Here is a 22,908-nt window from a genome sequence, read left to right on the forward strand (position 1 = left end):
ATTTTCAAGTAAAATCTTTATTAGAAAATCAGGATTGGGAATATATTCATCTCACAAATGTTATGTTATACTAGAGGTTACGCCCTTAGCATCTAAGGGCTCTGTATTTAAAGGAGCAAAAAATAATTTGGTTCATAAGTTATTAAGATCTTAAGCTTTAGACCAAAAAAACTCACTTCTATATATAATAGAATATATTATGTATATATGCTATATATTTTTGCAGGGAATCGAACGGAACAAAATCGATATGCTATGCGGTGCCTTGGGGTCCCCTCCCCCAAAATATACCTGGGTCGACAAGGATGGCATAGATGCCACGGAAAAAGAAGGTAAGCAAATTATTAAAACAGCACAAACTTTGGCATCATTTGTGTTACCCCTCAAAAATTTTGGGCTTAAAATAATCTCATAATCTAAAAGATTGTTGTTAGGTATAGGTTTCTTGTAGCAATTATGAAAGAAGATGGTTTTGTATAATATCAGAGAGGAAAGGGACATTAGACTGTAAATGCTACTGGTCCCTAAAGTTTTATGATAATAATCTTTAATTTTTTTGCTAAAAATATTAAGTATTTTTCTCGTATTCATTCGAATCCGGTGGATAGGAAACGGTTCTAATCCATACGAAAAAACTATGTCTAGTATTGTATTATATCCAGCTTTCTACGAAAATAAAAGTGTACAATCATAAGATTAAAACCATTTTTTTAGCCGGTGCCTTCGGCACCTCGGGGCTAAAAAAACCTGGTTTTAGTCTCATAATTTTACATTCTATATCCGCGGAAAGCTGTTTATAATACGATGCGAGAAATAACTATTATTAAATCTTGATTGTTAATGTTCAATGATTTTAATCTAAAGAGTGGCTAATTTTGTTTTCATCATTGGGGATGTACGGATGTACATCAATTCCTCTTCATTGTCTTATCCATTACTATTCTTGAGATAATGTCTACGTAAATACGTACAACATAGAGTAGCTATGCTCCTAAAAATAAAATAAATATTATATCTTACTGCTCATAAAAGTTTAATAAAGTTATGTAAAACAGAAAACATAACTTTATAAAACAAAATATCCTCAGAGCTTGAGATTAACCCCTCCTGCTTTAGAAATAATTCCTTATGATAAAGTAACAGGATGCCTGTTTGTCTGTAACAAAGGATCTCGCTAACCGCTGAACTGTTATGGTTCAAGGTAGCTTCTCATAAACTAGACCCCACCCCAAAATAAAAAATTTAAAGTTTCTTTTAGATCTAAAATAAATAAATAAATCTAATTCAACTCCCCTCTTCTTAAGTGTCCCCAGAGGCCTCTAGGGCCACTTCCGTTATTTCTTTACATACTAAGTTATGGTCTTTTATTGTTTAATTGCATATAACTAAAAATCTTTTAATAGGTTCTCTTATAATTGTATTTTCATTTACTTACATCTTTATTGATAGATCTTTTGTACAATGCAATAAAATTTTATCTTCGTCCCAAGTTTGGCATTTGCAATTTTGCGAAATCAATATTTATTGATTTTTTACCTTATAACGTATTTTTTTGCTTTGGGGGATGGATTAAGGCCCTTTTTTAATTTAACAAGAAGTTGTCTCTAAAAACTTTAGATTTTAAATTGTAAAGAGTTGAAAAGGTGTTTATACATATTGACATAGAAAAAAAATAAAAAATCTTAAGCCGGTTCCAGGACAAACGAAGGAGTCCCAAACGTCGGAGTGGACAAACGCAGTAGTGTTAAAATATTAATTGAAGTAAGTATCTTTATACAAGTAAAGTTAGGTTAAGATATGAATAAACAAATAAGCCCCCAGCAGGGGTTAGGCATTTAAAAAAAAACCTAAAATATGGTTAAAATTGGTTAGGTTACGTTGAGTGTTTACTCCTGCGTTTGTCCACTCCGTCGTTTGGAACTCCTGCGTTTGTACTAGAACCCTTAAGCCCAATGTGCTTAATAAACATGAAAAATTGTTTTAATAAAGAAACCTACACAATCAAATTCAAATTTATCTAATTTTGGAAGATTTTTGGTTTTATTTCTGCAGATTTTTTTACAGAAATAATATTAGCGATTTTGATCTTTGGCTTTAAAGGGAAGGCGAGGGGGTGGGGAAGTACCTAGAACTCTAATTAGGCTTTATCTTAAAAGAAAATAGCTTAAAACTATTATTCATAAGATTGTAGTTATAGAAACCATTGCCACATATGTATAAATACCACTAAAGAAAGTAAAAAAGTTGGTTAAAAATACATAAAGAAATGAAATGAAATATTTATTATGTTTACTTAAAACTTTGCCATAACAAGGATGATAACACACATAAACGTAAATAGATCACAAATCAAAAAATATATAACTTTCTCATACTTTGCTTATAACTTTTCTGTCATTTTTTTAAAAAATAAACTATATACTTTAATGGTTATTTTAGGTTAGGTTAGGTAAAGTATGTGTTATGAGCCCCGCAAGATCAGTGCTACATTGTAGCTCAAGGGATTATTTTTGAAAATACAGAACAATTTTAGTTTAAGAATAGCTTCACTTTTTAGAATAAAAAAAACAGTTGAGTTAGCAGTTTAATATAAATTCAAATTTCTATGTGGTTTTTGTTGAAAACAAATGTTAAAACATAAAGACCAAGAAATGTAAATTTAAACACTTTATAACTTTCTTTTTTTCTGGGTATGATTTCTCTTGAGGGGGTGGAAGTACCCTATCCTATCTATATAAAGAAAACCTTCCAAAGACGTATTTGAAACTCTATCTTAACGAGTAGCCATATTAATTAAGCCTGTAGTTTTTTTTTATAGAAAAGAAACACACAGACAAACATCCTGCCAACTTTATGTAAGGATAATTTGTGTATTTTTCGATTTTACCAAAGCATTTGATTTGAAATTAGTATTTACTTTTAATCAAGCAATAAAACACTCTCTCTCTATCTATCTATCTATCTATCTATATATATTTGTCCATCTATCTATCTATCTATCTATCTATCTATCTATCTATCTATCTATCTATCTATCTATCTATCTATCTATCTATCTATGTATTTATCTATCTATCTATCTATCTATCTATCTATCTATCTATCTATCTATCTATCTATCTATCTATCTATCTATCTATCTATCTATCTATCTATCTATCTATCTATCTATCTATCTATCTATCTATCTATCTATCTATCTATCTATCTATCTATCTATCTATCTATCTATCTATCTATCTATCTATCTATCTATCTATCTATCTATCTATCTATCTATCTATCTATCTATCTATCTATCTATCTATCTATCTATCTATCTATCTATCTATCTATCTATCTATCTATCTATCTATCTATCTATCTATCTATCTATCTATCTATCTATCTATCTATCTATCTATCTATCTATCTATCTATCTATCTATCTATCTATCTATCTATCTATCTATCTATCTATCTATCTATCTATCTATCTATCTATCTATCTATCTATCTATCTATCTATCTATCTATCTATCTATCTATCTATCTATCTATCTATATATCTATCTATCTATCTATCTATATATCTATCTATCTATCTATCTATCTATCTATCTATCTATCTATCTATCTATATATCTATCTATCTATCTATCTATCTATCTATCTATCTATCTATATATCTATATATCTATCTATCTATCTATCTATCTATCTATCTATCTATCTATCTAGCTATTTAACTATCTCTCTTTTTCTTTTCAAACTATATAAACTTTCTAGAATTCTAAGTTTCAAGTTATGTATATTGTCATCCTTGTTAGTAATGGTATAATTTATTCCAACTACCTTCTTTTTTCTTTCCCAAGTACCAATCAAAGAGAGGGATGGGTATTTGTTAAATTTAAGTACAATTCCAGTATCATAAAAAAAGGGTATGCATTCTGTAAAAATAAATATCATATCATATCATATCAGGACAGACATTAATTGTAAATATTTTACATACAATAAAGTTGGTTCATTCAATTATTTTACATTTAAGGTTTGCTACCGTTATCGCTGTTTGTAACGGTTAATAACGTAAGCGCTGCGGTAAAATTCTTCCTGAATTTTAAAAATGAATAACTTTATTTTTTAAGTGTTTTATGTGGATGCACCCTCCCCGAAATAGGGGTTAGAATGGTGTATATTATAATCCCATTAATTCTATATAAGTTAAATGCAGTAATTTTTAGGTAAAGGTGTTGTTCTACTATATATTCCACATATTATATCTCCCCATCGATGATTCCAAGTACCAATCAGCATTACCAATTCTTTGGGGGAAGAAAAAATGCAGGAGTTTTCCCATTTATATGCTATGGACCATTTTCAACACTTCTCAAAAATTAATAATTTATGGGTTGAAATGTTTTTTTACTTTATACTCTAAATCATTGTAATCTACAAAGGTCAGAATTTTACACATCTAATTTGAGAGGAAGATTAACTTCTAGTTCACTGTATTTTTATTACAACCCTGATAGGATAATAGACTTAATATCTACTTCCTATTATAAGAACAGACAAATTTTGGCTCTAATATTTTTCTTATGCTTATGCTTATGAAAATGGATTTATAATTTCATGGATCTTACACCAGATTATCATGTACTCTAATAAAGTGAAAAATGTAACAGGTTATAAAAACGATCCACATTCTTTACCCCCATAACCCCTCCCGTACTACAAAATGACCAATAAGTGATGTCCATATTAGCCACCTAAATTAACGACCGTTTTTCCTGTCATTATATATATTTTCAAAGGGGGGGGGGGGTCCATATAAAAACAAGGATCATGCCAATTCATTTGGGGACAGAAAAAATGCACCAAAAATAGAAGAAGAAAAAAAAGGATTTCCAATCACAGTTAACTTTTTCTCGTTAGCTTCTATTAGGATTAAAAATCGCAGCTATCCTTAATAACTTTATGTACGTCTGTTTGTCTTATACTCTTTCCCTTTCATTACTTCTTGAAAGATGTCCTACATCTTACAAGTCATATAGTAATGTAGCGCCTGTTTTATTGATTCAAGCGTTCGTTACACTTCTTAATGATACAAGATCTCTTAAACGACATACCGATTAGATGCAATCTAGAGCTTAACATTGTTTGGGGGGGGGGGGGGGGGTTGCTTCCCTCTAAATAGCCTCGGGAAAATATTTACAGCCCTTTTAAAAGTTCTTTTTAATAGGAATAAACAAATTTACTGTTATAGACGGCGAAGGCATTTGTGTATTTTTAAATGAAAATGGGAAAATATCTTATATTTTATAATCATTCATTTAATTGGTAACTCGACAAAGTGTCCTAAAAATCAGCCATGTGACGTCATAAAAATGAGGGAGATGAGGATGAGAAGTGGAAAAGAAAACCCCTAAAAAAGAGATGGATAATCTCTCATATTTATGACGTCACGTGGCTGATTTTTGAGACACTTTGTCCAGCTACTTGAAAACAGACGGATAAATCAAACTAAATGAAATCTATGCTTCCTGTAAATGCCTGTAACATTTTGTAAAATGTAAATATGTACTAAGATAATATGTTTCAAATTGACAACTGTCAAGGATAATATGAAAGTTAAATATTTACTATTTTACTTATTCAGTTAAAGTTTTTGTGGCAAATCCGGTGATAGTTATTAATTGCATCGTTTTAGAGACAGCTTTCCGTGGATATTAAAATAAAAATTTACAGGATTAAAACAAGTTTTCTTAGCCCCGATGGGCCGAAGGGCCTGGCTATCAAAACTGGTATTAATTTAATGATTTTTATTTCTATATTCGATGCTATATATCCTTTTTCAGAGATGCTTATCCACCAGATGTTAATCGGTTTCGAGGCCCTAATGGAATTAATTTTCTTTCTTTTTTTAAAAATACACTTCTATTAGAAGTAATTTGTCTAATATATTACAATGTTTTATTTTCATTACTATACATTTAGTTGAAAATCCCAATCTTAACTACACCACTGCCATCTAGCCATACAAGATGCGTAGATTTCATATCTGGCAACCAGAAAATCCAACAAACTCTATTTTTGAAGAAATTTAAGTTTGAAAATTTCAAGTTCAAATTTTATCCCCAAGGAGCTTTAAGTCCCCAGAGTAAAAGAAAAAAATGTTTCAATTTTTTTTTCAATATAGAAACGGTCTATTTTTATGTTTTAATGGAAGTATCTGATTTGAACAAACATATTTTTTAACCAATTTAGATTATCTTTAGTCCTGACAAAATCGTAAATGGCATCGGCTTTCGTGTGACATTTAATAGAACCATGAAACTCTAGTCATATATATGTTAATAGTTATTTCTTTCATCGTATTATAAACCGCTTTCCGCGGATATAGAATGTACAATTATTAGATTAAAACCATTTTTTTAGCCCCGAGGTGCCGAAGGCACGGGCTTAAAAAACTGGTTTTAATCTTATGATTGTACATTTCTATATTCGTATAGAAAGCGGTTTATAATACGATGCTAGACATAGTTTTTTTCGTATTGATGAGAACCGGTTCCTGTCCACCGGATTCGAATGAATACGAGAAAAACAAGGACAATACGGCTTATAAGTAGTGTAACTAAGAAACGAGTAATATTAATTATTAGAATTATATGCCACTAAGTTAAATGATCTATAGAACGGTTATAGCACATAAGCCTTTAATTTAATCCCACTTGTGTGCAAAAAAAGATTGTTTGTTAAGGAAAAGGTTTAGACATCCAGCTGAATATTAATTTGATATTATAATTTGACGATTTTATTTAGGTTTTATTGACGCATAGCTGCCGAGCCCTGATTCATAGCAACGAAGCAAATCTATAATTGACTTTTGATATAACATGCATTATTTCTTTAGGTTGGAAGCTGAACGAAATTACAGGAACATTAACTGCTTATTCGGTAAGAGTATATTAACTTTTCTATCTGTCTATATATAAAATATCTATTATCCTACCTCTTTATATGTCCATCCACCTATCTACTTACCTAACCCTCTATCAACAATCTGTTTTATATCAATACCTAATTATATCAATACCTAATTATATCAATACCTAATTATATCAATACCTAATTATAATTTATATCAATACCTAATTATAAATTTAACGAGATCTTAACGTCATAAAAACAAATATCTATCAATTACAAAATCAGATAATCAGAAATAATTACTACAGCCCAAAATTCCCTTTTCCCGATTTGCTTTACATGCATCACTAAACACTTTTTGGTTATTTTATGTATTATTTTTTAAAATATTGAAAGTCTAGATGATAAATCACATTATTGGACTAATAGTAACACAGTGTAGGGGCAATTCGACCACTTTATTGATTAGGATTCGGCATTAATTGTTTCATTTCATCCGCAATCCACACAATAAGTTAGCTAATTTCTTAGGATAACAATTTGCTTGGGTAAAAAATCGTCCAAAATTTTGTGTCATATTGACTGACCATCTATTTTGTTATGAAATACTATGAAGATTTAACAATCTTCTAAAATGATGTCTTAACGTTAATAATCATCTGTGTATCTAGTTACGACGACAAGACGAAGGAACGTACACCTGTATTGTTGAGAACAACGCAGGAACCATGCAAGCCTCGGCATTTCTTTCAGTAATCATAAGGTAGGTACTCTTTGTCCCATATTGCGTTATAGGTAGATCGACGGACCAAGTGAGTTACTGAATAGATGCTCATTGGCCAACAGAATTCAGCTCTCTGTAGCAAATAACAGAAAAGTAATTTACAATTCCCTCAAAAAAAAGGCTCACAGACATAGCAAGTTAGAGTGTAGCATCGTACAAAAAAAACTTTAATTTCAGTATTTTATTAAATAAATATTTTTAGGCCCAGAGTTCAAGAGCTATACAACAAGACATATGAGGTAAAGATTTTTTGTTTCTTGATTTCAAGAAAGCATTTGACACTATTCAAACCTAAATATTTGTAATAAAAAATGCTTTTTATTCTGTTATTCTTTCATTATACAAAGAATAATAATCACAAAGATCTAAAACTTTTAGAATAGTTATGTTTGCTTATTTTCTCAATAAGATTATTCTATTTTGGAATGCTCAATATTCTTCTTTGATTTTATTTCAATCTATTTTTTTTCACAGTACATAGTACATTCCAGAACAAAGAACAATTTTCTTATAAAAAATAGCAGAACAGGAGATTAAAAATACCTTTTCATCTTTTAATTTATTGGCGAATTAAAGTTTCAAGAATAATTGAACGTACAAAATATGTAAAATAAAATAATAAATGCGCCTGTCAAAATACTTTACAAATCTTTTGATTCAGTTGTATTGAAAGCTTTTCCCGTGGTTTTCATGAACAGTTATAGACTTGTTATAAGTAGTGAAGCTACTCTATACGTCTTTATGTCTATTCTTATATCTCATTTTCGCTACTATTGTTAGAATATCTATCTCTTGTTAGAGTAAATCCAATGTTCAAATTTGTAAATAAAATAAATAAAAGAAATATGTGCCAATGTTTTATAAAAATTCAGAAATTTATAGAGAAAAATAATAGAAAAGTGCAAGCAATGATTTTATTGAATATATCTCTAAAGAGGTTCATTAATGTAGTATTCATTTGAATTGCTACCCATTTCTTTGAGAACTTACTACTTCAGTAATAGTTTACAAGATTTTTAAAGTTTTTTATAGTCATTTTCTGGATGTAATCTGTATTACACCCCTCTAAAACCATATATATGCAAACCTCTAATTAATATATTATAGCCTAGTTCATAAAAGACATAGGTTGACCTCTGGAATTTATAGATCGACCTATGGAAGCTTTAGGTTGACCTATTTCATAAAGGTATTTGTTGGTTGTACTTGTATAAGTTGACCATCAGAAAAAAATCGGTCGAGCTCTGAAAGTTATTTGTGAACTGGGCATATTATTCATTCAAGAATAAAAGAGGATGGGTATGAAAATGTTTATTAAGAGTGAAGTAGTGTTGATTTTGAATTTGACACTGAATGAATACATATTTATCATAAAATAGGATTCATATTATTATTAACATCCCAAATCTGGTTACATATTATTTGAAATCCATTTTCTATTGGTAGATAGGTCTGAAGTCAAAAAGTGCAGGATTAAGTTCGTCTGTATTACGATGTGTTGCCCATAACATCACGAAACCTTTACGAAATTTTTTTCGAATATGTTGAGTTGTTGGTCACATGTGCAAATAATGGTACTGCAGGTGCAATATCCTTGCCAACTGATCTAGTTTATTATATAATTACCTAACACAGTGTAATTGATTAAATTATATGCTTTTGGTTATACTGTTTTCACACTTATGCTAAATTTTAACATTAGCCTTTTTTCTCTCTCTATTCTTAAAAAGGAAGCTTTTCTATTGTTAGGGTCTTTTTGTTAATTTAAACATCTATGATGTTAGCATTGTCTTATCGAATTCAAACTTGGCATGATGATTCCTAAAACAATAAGTTACGATTTAGGAAGCGTAGCAACTCTCTAATCGTTACCAGAAATTCCGTACCTCCATTCAAAATATGCTGAATTTTAAGTAGTGACCGACCAAAACACGAAACTAGCAGATTTGCTAATAATAGAAACATGAAGGTTTATATGAAGACTGTATTGGTTAATTCCCAGCTTAGGGTAAATACGCAATAAAGCATCTACATGCCTATTGAATGCAAAATTCCAGAACAGACCAAGATTCAAATCCATATATAAAAGTAACAGGATGTCTGTTAGTTTGTTTTTTTCGAAGGATCTTGCAATCCACTAAACTGATGTGTTTCTCCCTTACTGCATTGTAACCGTTAAAAGGTTTTAGGAAGGTTTAGAATTTTTTTGGGGGAAGGTATCACCACCCTCTCAAGAGAAATCGCCCTCACAAAAAAATAGCAATCCTCCTAAAAAGTAGCCGCTTGTATAAAATAAATTAGTAAGGTATTTTTGTCTGTAATTGTTCATGGAAAATGATAATCCGAATTGGTTGTCCTTATTTTATAATTAATATCTTTGGTAGGTTTTAGGCTATTTTCTTTACCCTCATTAAACTCCAGAAGAAGAAAAAACAATTATTTACTTGTACATGATATGTGCAATACAAAATTGAAGCCAAAGGTTGCCTGTCATCAAAATTAGCCATGTACGAATAGATATAGGACTTATTTAGATATATTGACAGGGAAGAATTTGTTGTCAACTGCTTGCTAATATTGACCCCATTTATTGGTTAGTTTGTTTATCCAGTAGGAGCGAAAAGGAGGGGGGTAAAAAGGATGGTTGGGGCGATCGATATTTTAGCCAGCTGCGAGCAAAACTTTATCAGAGTACAAGAAAATTCGGTGCCATGAGAATTTTGGGAAAAGGAAAATCGAAGAAAGATTAATCTATCTTCCTTCTGCCTATCCTTGTCTGCCATGACATAGGACAGATTATTTGATACAATGGTTGTCAACAATTTTTCTATACACAAAAGAATTTAATTTCAGTCATAAATCAAGGACAGGAATATAGCTTCTGGAAATAATTTTGCCGCTTTTAAAATAACATGCAATTTCCTTCATATGGCATTTGATCGCAAAAGATCTTTTAATTTGTGATGCCTAATTTAAGTTAGGTTGGTTTATGTAGAGGTTACAAGAGCCCCGCCAAATTTGGGGAGAGGGAGGGGGCGGGGTTCGGTGGTCAAGAATTTTGTAAGAGCAGTGGCGTCCAATGCGATTCACCAGGAGACTTTTGAGGGTTAAGAATTGGAAGGCATGCTGTCTCAGTTTCAATTTTGAGGGAGGGTATTGACAAACCCCTACACGCCATTCTGTTAGGGCAAACGTACCATTTAGTCAAACGCAGAACAAACAACCCGCTAACCCAAAGATAAATTCATTCTCCATAGACTTATCTTTTATAATGTGTTAAATCTTTCAGGAAATAATATTTTGATAAGTTGATATCTTGTTATGAAAGGTTTGTTATTAAATAAAATGTCCACTGAAACAAGTTAATCAAGCAAACAAAAAGATTTTAAAAAATCAACAACTATTATATTTAGAAAGAAAAGAAGAATAGACTGTAATAAAGGAATATTCACTGAATATTCCTTTATGTAGCATTGTTTAAACTTTTTACCAATAATTTCAATAAACAGTAGGGGTAATTTTGTTTGCCAATACTGGGGATGAACATCAATTTATTTATCAATTGTCCTATCCCTTAAAATCCATGGAAATATCAAGATATTGTTCCAAAGTTTTGTATTACTCTTCAACAGTAATTTTTTATTAAAACATGTAAATTGTCAATTATGGTCAGATCATAACAACACTGTTATTCTAACATGTCGAAATAAGATATTTATATCTTAAAATGGTAAGGATTAGTTTAACTAAAACATTATAATCTTAAATCAAATATATATTGTTTAACAAGTATATTAACAGAATGGTTGTAGAATATACAAACAGGGATAATATGACAGGGGGAAAATTGTCGTCAATTTGTATTCTTAACATCGACATAATTTATTGGTCAGATCGTTCATCCTGTAGGAGTGGAGGGGATGGGGTAAAAAATCGTTATTTAGCCATCTACAGATTTCACTCTATTAGATTACATAATAATCTGGTGTAAGATTCAAGTAATAATAAATCCATTAATAACAGAAGAGAAACGGCATTTTCTCCTAGATTGAAAATTGTGATAAATCTTTTTGGCTGCAAAAAAATACTTTTTATGTCTATATTTTGTGTCTATATATTTATTCTCTAAGCGTTTTCTAAACTCTTTAACCTATGCTAATTTTTTTATGCACTACTTAACCCTTAACGGTCGGGGGGGGGGGGCGTTGAACGCCCCCCATCCGGTTTTTTCTATCTCATTTTCTGTGTGTGAAAGATAAAGAGCCCAAACTGCTTGACTTTTTAAGTGTGGGTATGAGACATAACTGAGAGTTGAAATTTTTTGAATATCTCCATCCTGGCGGGCACAGGATGCCAGCAAACCTGGCAGGGTCATCCAGGTAAAGAGCAAAAATATTTTTTTTGACTTAAACAAAGCATTTTATCTTACCAAAATACTAAAATATCCTCAAGTAGTACATCCTCATATTAAATACAGGTGTTCAAGTCAACTTTAGGTTCCAGGTATGATCCTGCAGGTCCTGAACCTCCAGGTCTCCAGAAATCTTTAAAAGGCTCCTGTGGCCGCAATTTTTGACTTAGAGACTTCAAATTTTAAACTTAAGCTTATTTTACATGTCTACATAATGTATTAAAATTTCATAAAGATTCGCCGCCGTTTTCCCGCCGACCGCCGACTGCGGCGGCTGGCAGCTGCCAAGTACAGCTGCGGCCGCTGAAATAATATTTTGATATTTCAAATATAAAATTTACATAAAGATAAACATTTTCTGCAAAAAAAATTTTATTCTAGCTTCAAAAATAAAAAAATTACAGCCGTTTGAAATTTATAAGTAAAAAAGGACCTAAAAACAAAGGTTGTTAAATAAAAGGGTGAAGGAAGCGAAAATTGACCTTGACTTACTTAAGGTCGGAAATTCATCATAACAGAGGGGACTTGCACAAAATTTTTTAGCCCTCTAGCTCTAATAGGAACTGAGATAATAAGGGGGGCGTTGAACGCCCCCCCCCCCCCCCGACTGATTTAGGTGCGGCAAGGGGCCCGACTGTAAGGGGTTAATGTTATCGTCCTTGTGAAGTACAAAGTTTATTACTGACAAGTTAAATTTTTTAATCACTTTATGAATATAGAAATTAGATTTATCAAGCGACCCTCCTCCTAAAAAAGCACTGCAACACTTTTTTACTTTTAAAACATTCTAAAGACGTTGGGACTTATAAATGAGCTAAAAAAGGTTCTAATATATTAAAGCAATAAAATGTTAAACCTTTATACCGTTTTGTAACTGTTGTATGTTTCAATAAAACATATAAAAAATATAAATATTTTGATGTTGCATTACTTCATTTTTTATGTGAGAAACTTTTGGCAGTAATGTAAAAATACTTCTTTATTTTTACATTTAAATCCATTTTTTTTTAAAAAGACTTTAGTTTTAGTCAGAGGTAGCTATTATATCAATCAATTCTACAAAAAATTACAAACCTTATAAAGTTTTTCATTTAAAATCACGAAACCTTATTAGGTGTTTTATGTAACTGAAGAGGGGTGGGAAAGAAGGGGAGGAAAAGGGGAAGGGTGTTGTGCGGAAATTTTTATTTAGAATTGTTTGTCAGAATATCATTCCCTTGTCCCTGATTTTTAGTAAGAATGTGTTTATTAAGGTTGGACATATGGGAGCAGAATTAATTTGCCGAGCTTCAGGGGATCCAATTCCAAGAATTACCTGGAGAAAATGGTCTATCAAGTAAGTCAATATTAGAGCTGCTACACAACAAATAAATTGTGAGAGAAAGCCTAAAATGTCACGTTTGACGTCATAAAAATACGTCTAAAAAGGAAGGATGAGAGGAGAAGTGAGAAAGGGAACCCTCCTAAAAGAAATGGATTTTTATGACGTCACACGTGACATTTTAGACTTTCTTAATTTGGAATGTCTGTATGTCCTTTTATTTGAGCGACTATGATAAAAACTGTAAAGAGTATACCCTCGCAATATGTATTCATTCAATAGTTATTTATCGTAACATTGATCATGCTGGAATGTTTTTTTTTATATATTCTGTTGATAACAGGGTGAAACTTAAACTTTACCTCTCCCCTTCGTAGATGAAGAAGTTATAAATTAAAATTTTGCCATGAGATCCCTATATTGACAGAATTATTTAGACAACTATTCCGGTATGATCATTACTAGCGGCTACGCCCCTAAAGGCCTCTTGCGGCACTTAAAATGTTTTTGTTTTGTTTTAAATAAAACTATACCTATCTATGTTGCTTTCAAGTCTCTATGATACCTTGCTATGTTGCGTTCAAGTCTTTATAGGTAAAAAAAATTTGGATTTTTTGTGATTTCTCTTGGGAGGGTGGAAGTACCCTCCCCCAAAATAGTTATAAACCTTCCCGAGACCTATGAGAAGCCACCCTGTAAAGGGGAACCCAATCGGTTCAGCGGTTAGCGAGATCCTTCGGTACAGACACACAGACAAACACACATCCTGTTACTTTATCATAAGGATATTACAAAAATATAATATGTACATAATTGTGTCATATCTTTAGCAAACATGTATTAATCTAAAATACGATAAAAAAATTTTTTCTAAACAAAGATTAAATTATATTTAAAATGCTCTTATATTGTTTATTTTTTTTAGTGAGCCTTATTTGTTGGGAGGCCAACCAAACGATCCTCGTCTGATAGTGAGAGACCAAGTTATCAGGGCTCCAGGTAGATTTTCTTTTAAAAATCTTTGTCTGTCGGGCTATACCCATTTTTATTCTGTCAAACCTTTAGGCTTTAAATAGAATTTTAGGGACTATGCAAATGAAATTTATATACATCTCTTATTAATTAAAATTATTACTTGAGTTTTTTATCTAAGGAATTAGATAACATATCTATGACTTACGGAACCAGTAAAAATTACAGTCAAAAGAACTAGGGTTGGGCCGGATATCCGGCCATTTTCAATATCCGGCCGGATACCGGATATTGAAACTATCCGGCCGGATATCCTGCTCGATAATTTTTTATACTTTACACCCAAAATCTCTGCTTTTTAAAATCTTAAATGGCTATAATTTTCTTATTATTGAAGCTAGAAGAACATTTTTTCTGAATAAGTTTAACTTTATGTAAATTTGTATAAGATTTTTGAAGAAATTTTTTTTTACTACTTTAATATCTGGTAATTTGGCCGGTTATCCGGCCGGATATCCGGTAATTTGGCCGGATAACCGGATATTTGCCGGATATCTGGCCGGTTACCGGATATCCGGCATTTGAAATCAGCCGGATATCCGGTATCCGGCCAAAAAAGTATCCGGCCCAACCCTAAAAAGAACTCTCCCTACCTGCATTTTAGTAAATATATATGACAATATATGAAGTTCTAGAATTCATATTTGTAAGTAAGTTTATTTTGTTTATCTCTCCAAGATCTCGCATATGGGGGGGGGGTGAGATAATATGTTTTTATATAGCTTGGGTTAGTATGTTTCTATATGCGTGTGTAATTGCCATTTCGGCGTGCTGACAAATAAAACGGAATCCTTTATAGAGTTACTTCGCTACCAAAATATAATATTTTTTCTCTATTTTTTATGTTGACAAAATATTTTCTTTTTTTCTTTATGAGTGAATAATATATAAGTGGATGTGTACTCACTACCGCATATTGTCATTTAAGCAGAGTGGTTAATAATAGCGAAAAAAATAAAATTGTAAATGATTTAGAGCAAAGATTGTTTTAAAAGTTGGATTTTTATGACTTTTAGCGAACATAGATTTATTTTTTATTACTTCGCCAAAATTGGTAACAGAAAAATTTAAGATTGCTACATCAAAATAGTTCAAGTAGTTTTCAACAATGCAATTTTTTGGGGCTGTTTAAACATGCTGTTAAAACGGTGAATTTTGACATTTCAGTTTAAATTTTACCCTATGCCATTTGATCATGAATTTTTTAAGTTCCAATATCTTTAGAATCTAATTATAAGGAAAAATTTATCGTTTTAATTTGAGGATTTTAATCGTTTTTTAAAATAGTTTCCTATTTCTTTAGAGTGCTTGAAAGTTTCTCTTTATATATATAATTATTTTGGTAGGCATTGTAACCCCCCCCCCCCTCCCCCAACCCTCCAAAAAAAAGGACATGATTCATGATGAGCTGAATTTGAATTTCCTAATTTGTACACAATTTCCTCAGTGTTTCCTCATCCTATCTCAATATTTACTACTAGCTAAAAAAGCTTCAAACTTCAAAAAAATTATAATTTTGAAAGTATTTATTACATTGTATAATGTATAAATCGTTTATACATTCAAATTTTGATTTTTTTTGGAAGTTTGAATTTTTTTGGCTAGTAGTAAATATTGAGATAGGATGAGGAAACACCGTGGAAACTGTGTACACATTCGGAAATTCAAATTCAGCTCATCTGATACATTGTTAAATGTGATTTATTGCGGTAGTGAACACACACCTTATAACTTATATGTTGCAAGGTCACACACAAATTATCATAAAGAAATTAGGGATATAGGAGTAGGTTAATGGACAATATTAATTTTCTTGCGTTTGAAAAGCACAAGATTGGTCCTATTTACAACAGCAACAACAAGTATGTCTGTCTGTCTGTCCGTCTGTCTGTGCGACGGATAGACGGTTAAAATTATATGGAAAATAATTGGTGATAGTTAAGAGGAATATTCTTTATCTATTATTTACCTATTACTTTATCCATGTCTAGAAAAGGAAAAAGATAATTTTTTTTAGTTGAAGGGGAGGGAGGGGACACTGTCTCCAAAGTTTTATAATAACGTTTTCTTATTCGCTAGCTTAACAATTTGGGGTCTTGTTGAATTTCGATAAGTTGGTTCATTAAGTTGAGTGTCTAAACGTTTTAACCTATAATTATGATCTACAGGAGGATTAATTTTGTGTATCATCATTGGGGATGCACATAAATTTATAAGCCATTGTCTTATCCCTCAGGATCCCTTCGAGGATTAGAACATACTACAAACTACACCCCCCCCCCCTCCTGTTGTATTGACTACCGATGACGGGTAAATAAAATCTGAAATATAAATGACGCAAGAGAGTACAAAATATATACGCATATTTTGGTCAATTTTGGTGTTTTTTTAAAAATGCAAAATATAATGATAACTATTAAAACAATTTTTAAGTATAACTTTTATCTTATTAGGATAACAATTAAAAAAGAAAAATATTTTTACTATATGCAATTCGTGTTCAAACACCTAATTGAAAAAAATAATGCAAGATATAGCTTTTATTTTAAGATAGACTAGGGGCAACGCCCCCTAGAAGCCTTTAGGTATTATTAAAGTGGGAGGGGGATAAGTCAACCGCCTTTCTACTTTTTAATTTGAGTTTTAATAAAAAATATTATAAAAAAATTTTAGGTAGGGGATTTGAAATTGGCGCATTTGTATAAACACCAGTTAATGCACAAAAATAAGGGGGGGGAACAAAACAAGTTTTAAAAAATCCGAGACTTCGAACTACTGTCATCTTGACTACCCGTTTAAAGTTTACTTTTAAAATATAAACCACCACAATAGAACATAATGGTCCTTGTGATACAAATTTTCTTATTTTTGACATTCTATTATTTATTAATCCATGTTTTTATCCACGAGAGTGAAAGTAAAGAAAAACAATATTTATTATACAAAAGGCAAAAAGTATTTATTCAAAACAAATAAAATTTATTTTGTAGCAAAACTTTTTTACAAGTCTAAACAGGTCAGGCTGACATTTGGTAAGAAATAAAGAATAGCAAAAAACCTGTCCCGGACAAATATTAAATATGTGGAACGATTGGACCAGCCGTTTTAGAGATCTTACAAGACGTACATTCAAACAGACAGACAGAAATCCTACTTTTTTAAATTTTTTCAATTGAAATACTTTTATATTTAGTAGAAATGTATAAAGACTTTACTATGTAAAGTTGTGAAAAGTTGTAATTATTTATGCGTTTTTGGATAGAAACTTATTGAGAAAAATTCCTTAAACATCTATTTTACCCCCCCCCCCCCCCCACTAATGAAAACTTTTATTATATGCTTTTATTTTGCTCGATTTGACTTCTTTAAGACATCTTAATTATTTCTCGTTTTCTTTTTTCTATTTTCTTTCCCTTTCCACTCCCTTTCCTTTCCCTTTTCCGTTGCTTTCTCTTATTCTTTCCCTTTTCTTTCCCTTTTCTTTCCCTTTCCTTTCCCTTTTCCCCATTTTCTCATCCCTTCTTACCTCCCTTTAGACCTTAAAACCCCTCACTTTACCACCCCCCCCCCATCCTCCTCAAATAAAAAGCTTGGACGTCCCTGAAATCGGCTAACATCTTATTTTTGTTAAAGGGGATCTTATTAGCATTAAGAAAAACTATTATTTGTTCTACTACATGTTATTCTTAGGAGGAAAAAGTTTAAATCTTTCCTATAATACTTTAGGACATAGTTTTATTTGTCAGTTTCTGGCCAAAACTTTTTCTATAACTTTCCCTAGTCTGTGAGTTTTATACAGAATACAGTATTAGTAAAGCCTATCTACACAGTCTGCAGTAACTCTTATAATTTACATTATTACAAATCAATCTATTTTAATTATTGGTAGCTTGTCAATTACGTACTAAGGTGAGTATCCCTCCCCCCCCCCCCCCCCCCTCCCCCATTTATATTTATTAAATAATTATATATTAGATTCAAATCTAAAATCAAATTTTAATGCTTTATCACTTGAATGGCACTGAGGAGCAGAAAACCAGCTGGCTCAAATGTTTGTCTGTCTGATCTTGGCCAATTTTCATCTGATCTATAATGTTACATTATTATTTAGACTACACCGAGGGAGAGAGAGACTGGATGGAGTCCACAATTGTTATCGATGGTATACAACGAAAGGATGATGGACTATACGAGTGCAAGGTGGGTCGTAGGCTAATGGAAAGCTTCCCTCACAAGCAAAAATATTGCAGGAAGAAAAAAGGATTGTAGATTTATATAGGTTACATTTTCATTTTTCTGAGGGACAAACTTATTTTGCCAAAACGTCAATAGAAAACTATGTCTATTTAAAAGACAATTAACCCTTTGATCTCAAAAATCTAACATAGCAGTGAAAAATTAAAAAAAAATATTTAATTTTTTTTTTAAATAGTATTAGGTTAAGTATCCGAATAGACTACAAAGATATAATTTAAGATTAAAAACGGTTGCATTAGAGAGAAAGATTTTTCAACACCCTAGTGAGAAAATATATTGGGGAGATGAGCTTTTAAGGCTCACATCCCCTGTCAAATTTCTGTGCACACGCCCAATTTTTATATTGTTTTAGGCTGAAAACGAAGGAGGTCAGTTCTACAAGTCTGGACACATAACAGTGGAGTTTGCACCATCTTGGGAGGATCAACCTATGGATAAGGTATGATTATTTAAATCTTTGTCATCCCAGTTCTAATAGTTATTGAACATTTGAAGCATTTCAGAAAATTTAGCACAGTAGCTTTGATAGGTTATTTTAGGTTAGGTTAGGCGATTGCCCCGCCGGGTTAGGCAATTGGCCCCGCAGGTTTAGGCCCCCCTTCCCCGCAGGGGCTAGAAATATGAGAAAAGCTACTGTGTAATTAAGGACGAAACGCCCAGAAAGAGGCGATGTCACGAAAGGGACTATACCCAAATGTTCACATATTCGATGATTGATAACAATAACAGCATGCACAATAAAAGATGTTTTGTCTTTAAAAATAATTCCAAACTGTTCTGTCATTCAGTCTGCAATTCTTATTTGTCAAACGGTTTGTTGGCTGGTCGGTAGCACTCAATTTTGGCGTTTTTCTAGTAAAATGAATTATTTAAAGCCAGGGGTTCTGAACCAGGAATTGAAATTAACTTGAAATTTTTAAAAAATCTGTATATTATGTCAATGTAGATTTGGGGTAAACTTGGTTTTGGGATGAAATTAGTGGGCCACTGATTATAATTAAATATAATCTTAGTCTGCTGTGAGAGAAATACTTGAATGTCAAAATTAATAAGGATAATTTCAATAATTACGGTAATTAAATTAATCATTAAAATTAATAGGAATAATTAAATTACAGAGTATGATATCTGAAAGAAGAAGAGTTATTCTTTAAGTTTTCTTCGTTAAATTGGGTATTTACTTTTTAAAATTTTGATTCCTGGTACGACATTGGGTAATATTTAAGAGTAGTATTTCAAATGTAAAGAAATCCATAGCAATGTATGTATTTTAAGCATTTTTTTACACAATGAATTAAAATTTTTGTTTAGACTTCGGTTAGATTATCGCAGTTATATTTGTTTGAATCTCTTATTGTCAGATTCATTGCGCTCCGCTTTTTGGGATATTATTCTTGTTTTTAAAAGTTTTTAATATTTTAAGGAATGGTCCTGGCACCAACAGGAGGTCAATCTAACGTGTATAGGTATGATAGATAGATAGATAGATAGATAGATAGATAGATAGATAGATAGATAGATAGATAGATAGATAGATAGATAGATAGATAGATAGATAGATAGATAGATAGATAGATAGATAGATAGATAGATAGATAGATAGATAGATAGATAGATAGATAGATAGATAGATAGATAGATAGATAGATAGATAGATAGATAGATAGATAGATAGATAGATAGATAGATAGATAGATAGATAGATAGATAGATAGATAGATAGATAGATAGATAGATAGATAGATAGATAGATAGATAGATAGATAGATAGACAGACAGACAGATAGATAGATAGATAGATAATTAGATAGATAGATAAATAAATAGATAGATAGATAGATAATTTTATAGAAAGATAGAAAGTTTTATGCATTAATTTTGAATCTATTCCAATTAATCTTAGAATATGGAACTTATGTTCCCGTTAAGCAGCATAAGTTAATAATTTTTTTGGGCACTTTTTTCTAATAATATAGATATAACTTTAACCTTAAAGAAAGACTTAAACCTGCCCCGAGCAAAAACCAAATTTCCCAGGAATCTCTTTAGCTGTTTAGGAGATTGTAACCTACAGACAAATCATTTGCTAAAATTTCTTGTTCTATTTTGAAGGAACACCTTTGAAAATAGTATTTGACTTTGGCCCATTGAGATAAGAAAGACCACATTATATTACCAGGTTCTAAACAGGTTTTTGTAGCACTGCCACTGTTGAATAATGGCATGGAGGAATGGATGTAGAATCTACCTGTATATTATGACAGGGGAAAATTGTCGTCAATTTAAGTTGCAATTCCCCCTCGCTTTTATTGTTCAGGCCGTTCGTCTAGTAGGAGATAAGAAAATGGGATAAATAGGGGGGATGGGGGTGGGGTTATTTTAGCCCGCTACAGAGTGCACTTTATTATAGATACAAGTAATAATAAGTCCATTCATGAAGGTCGTTTCAATATGCGATCTTTAAGGGATAAGACCATTGATGTAAAATCCCAATTATGATAAAAAAAACACCATCCTTTTTTATAATCGATTGAAAAGTTTAGATTGGCACTGCTTGTGAAAGTAACACTTGTTTTGAGCCAACGAATGAGAAAACATAAGATATCTCTACAAAGCTTTTCTTTAAATACTTTAAAACAAGAATTATTTAGAAGAAGTTATCAAAGGTTTTGTTGATAACTTACATAAAATAAGTTTTCAGTGTGATACAGATTTTAAAACATTAGTCTGAATTTAATTAGGCACTTAGTTATTTATATTTTCATACGATAATATGTAATAAAGTAGTTTGGGAGGGGGGGGGGTGTCTTGACCAATATTAAAAAGCTTAAGGTTGATCTTGTTATTCTAATGTGATATTATTATGTTGAAAATCTATGAAACTCAGCTTGGAATCCTGCATTCATTTAGTTAATTAATTGGTTAGATAGACATATTCAAAAAGTTGGATAGATAGTAGACAGATACTTATACAGATAGACATTCATATGTATAGAAAGATAGAGAGAGAGAGAGAGAGAGAGAGAGAGAGAGAGAGAGAGAGAGAGAGAGAGAGAGAGAGACAGAGACAGAGAGAGAGAGAGAGAGAGAGAGAGAGAGAGAGAGAGAGAGAGAGAGAGAGAGAGAGAGAGAGAGAGAAAGAAAGAGAGAAAGAGAGATAAGAGTGTAAAACAAACTTGACAGACGGACATACAGACACGTATAAATCTTATTTTAACGTTTCCTTTGTTCTATGAAAGTTAAAGTAATAGAGAGAGAGTAGATAAATAGATCGATAAATATTTATGTGACAATTTTCTATTTTAGCTTGCTCAATACCAAACGCTATAATATCGGTATATAGATGAATAGATTGATAGGTAGATATTCATGTAACAAATTTGTATTTTAGCTCGCTCCATACCAAACGCGACAATATCGGTAGTACATACTAAAACATTTGTAAAAAATCCACGTATTTATTTTTAATGAAAAAAATAGTGTCTTTCTGATGATTGCAGAAGCATGAAACTCTGAGTAAAAGAAAATAAAAATTTAAGATAAAATGTTGTTTTACTTTTAAGTAAATAGAGTGATAGGTAGATATTCACGTAACAATTTTGTATTTTAGCTCGCTCCATACCTAACGCTACAATATTGATAGATTTAGAGTTAGATAAATAGATAGATAGATATTCATATAATAATTTCCGGTCATGTGAAGGAGACGAAGTTGCGGGTTTCGTTGTATTTTCACAATAGATTTTGAAATGTTAGATAAATGTTAGTGATTGTCCCGCAGGGTTAGAGCCCTTAGCAGGGGCTAGAACTAGAAGAAAAGCTACTGTTAAAATATCATGTAACCCACAACTTCCTTTTCTTCACATGATCTTGATTTTGTATTTTAGCTCGCTCCATACCAAACGCTACAATATCCTGGTGGTACAATAATAAAGAGATAGGAAGAGATGATCTGGACAAGAATTTCCAAGTCCAGGGACATGGACCCCGTTCAGATTTATGGATACAGCCCCTAGGTATATAGTTCTTATTTTAAAAGCGAAGCTTTTAGATAATTAGGGTCGCTCCGTCCGCTCGTTACAGTTAGCTCTTTTCGTTATAAGCGAATAATCTCCATAAAGTATATTTAATTGATTGCTGTCATAAAAGTTTTTTTTTCTACATATGTTACCAAAATAAACCTTTAATTTT

At 31.5% G+C, this 22,908-nt stretch overlaps 1 protein-coding gene across 3 annotated transcripts in view; it reads left to right on the top strand.

Moving 5' to 3' along the window:
* LOC145331004 (fasciclin-2-like) overlaps positions 1 to 22,908 on the top strand; it is a 91,650-nt gene that overhangs the window by 46,698 nt on the left and 22,044 nt on the right. For all 3 annotated transcript variants that reach the window (XM_080175595.1, XM_080175597.1, XM_080175596.1), the window contains 10 exons: positions 227 to 332; positions 6,896 to 6,939; positions 7,584 to 7,675; positions 7,899 to 7,935; positions 13,361 to 13,443; positions 14,354 to 14,427; positions 18,572 to 18,660; positions 19,070 to 19,156; positions 20,141 to 20,183; positions 22,605 to 22,733. In XM_080175595.1, the coding sequence (XP_080031721.1) occupies positions 227 to 332; positions 6,896 to 6,939; positions 7,584 to 7,675; positions 7,899 to 7,935; positions 13,361 to 13,443; positions 14,354 to 14,427; positions 18,572 to 18,660; positions 19,070 to 19,156; positions 20,141 to 20,183; positions 22,605 to 22,733 (784 nt within the window). The remainder of the gene's footprint in view (positions 1 to 226; positions 333 to 6,895; positions 6,940 to 7,583; positions 7,676 to 7,898; positions 7,936 to 13,360; positions 13,444 to 14,353; positions 14,428 to 18,571; positions 18,661 to 19,069; positions 19,157 to 20,140; positions 20,184 to 22,604; positions 22,734 to 22,908) is intronic.

Source organism: Acartia tonsa, chromosome 11 (genome assembly GCF_053477335.1).
Source record: "Acartia tonsa isolate MP-2025a chromosome 11, ASM5347733v1, whole genome shotgun sequence".
In the NCBI taxonomy this organism is placed as follows: domain Eukaryota; kingdom Metazoa; phylum Arthropoda; class Copepoda; order Calanoida; family Acartiidae; genus Acartia; species Acartia tonsa.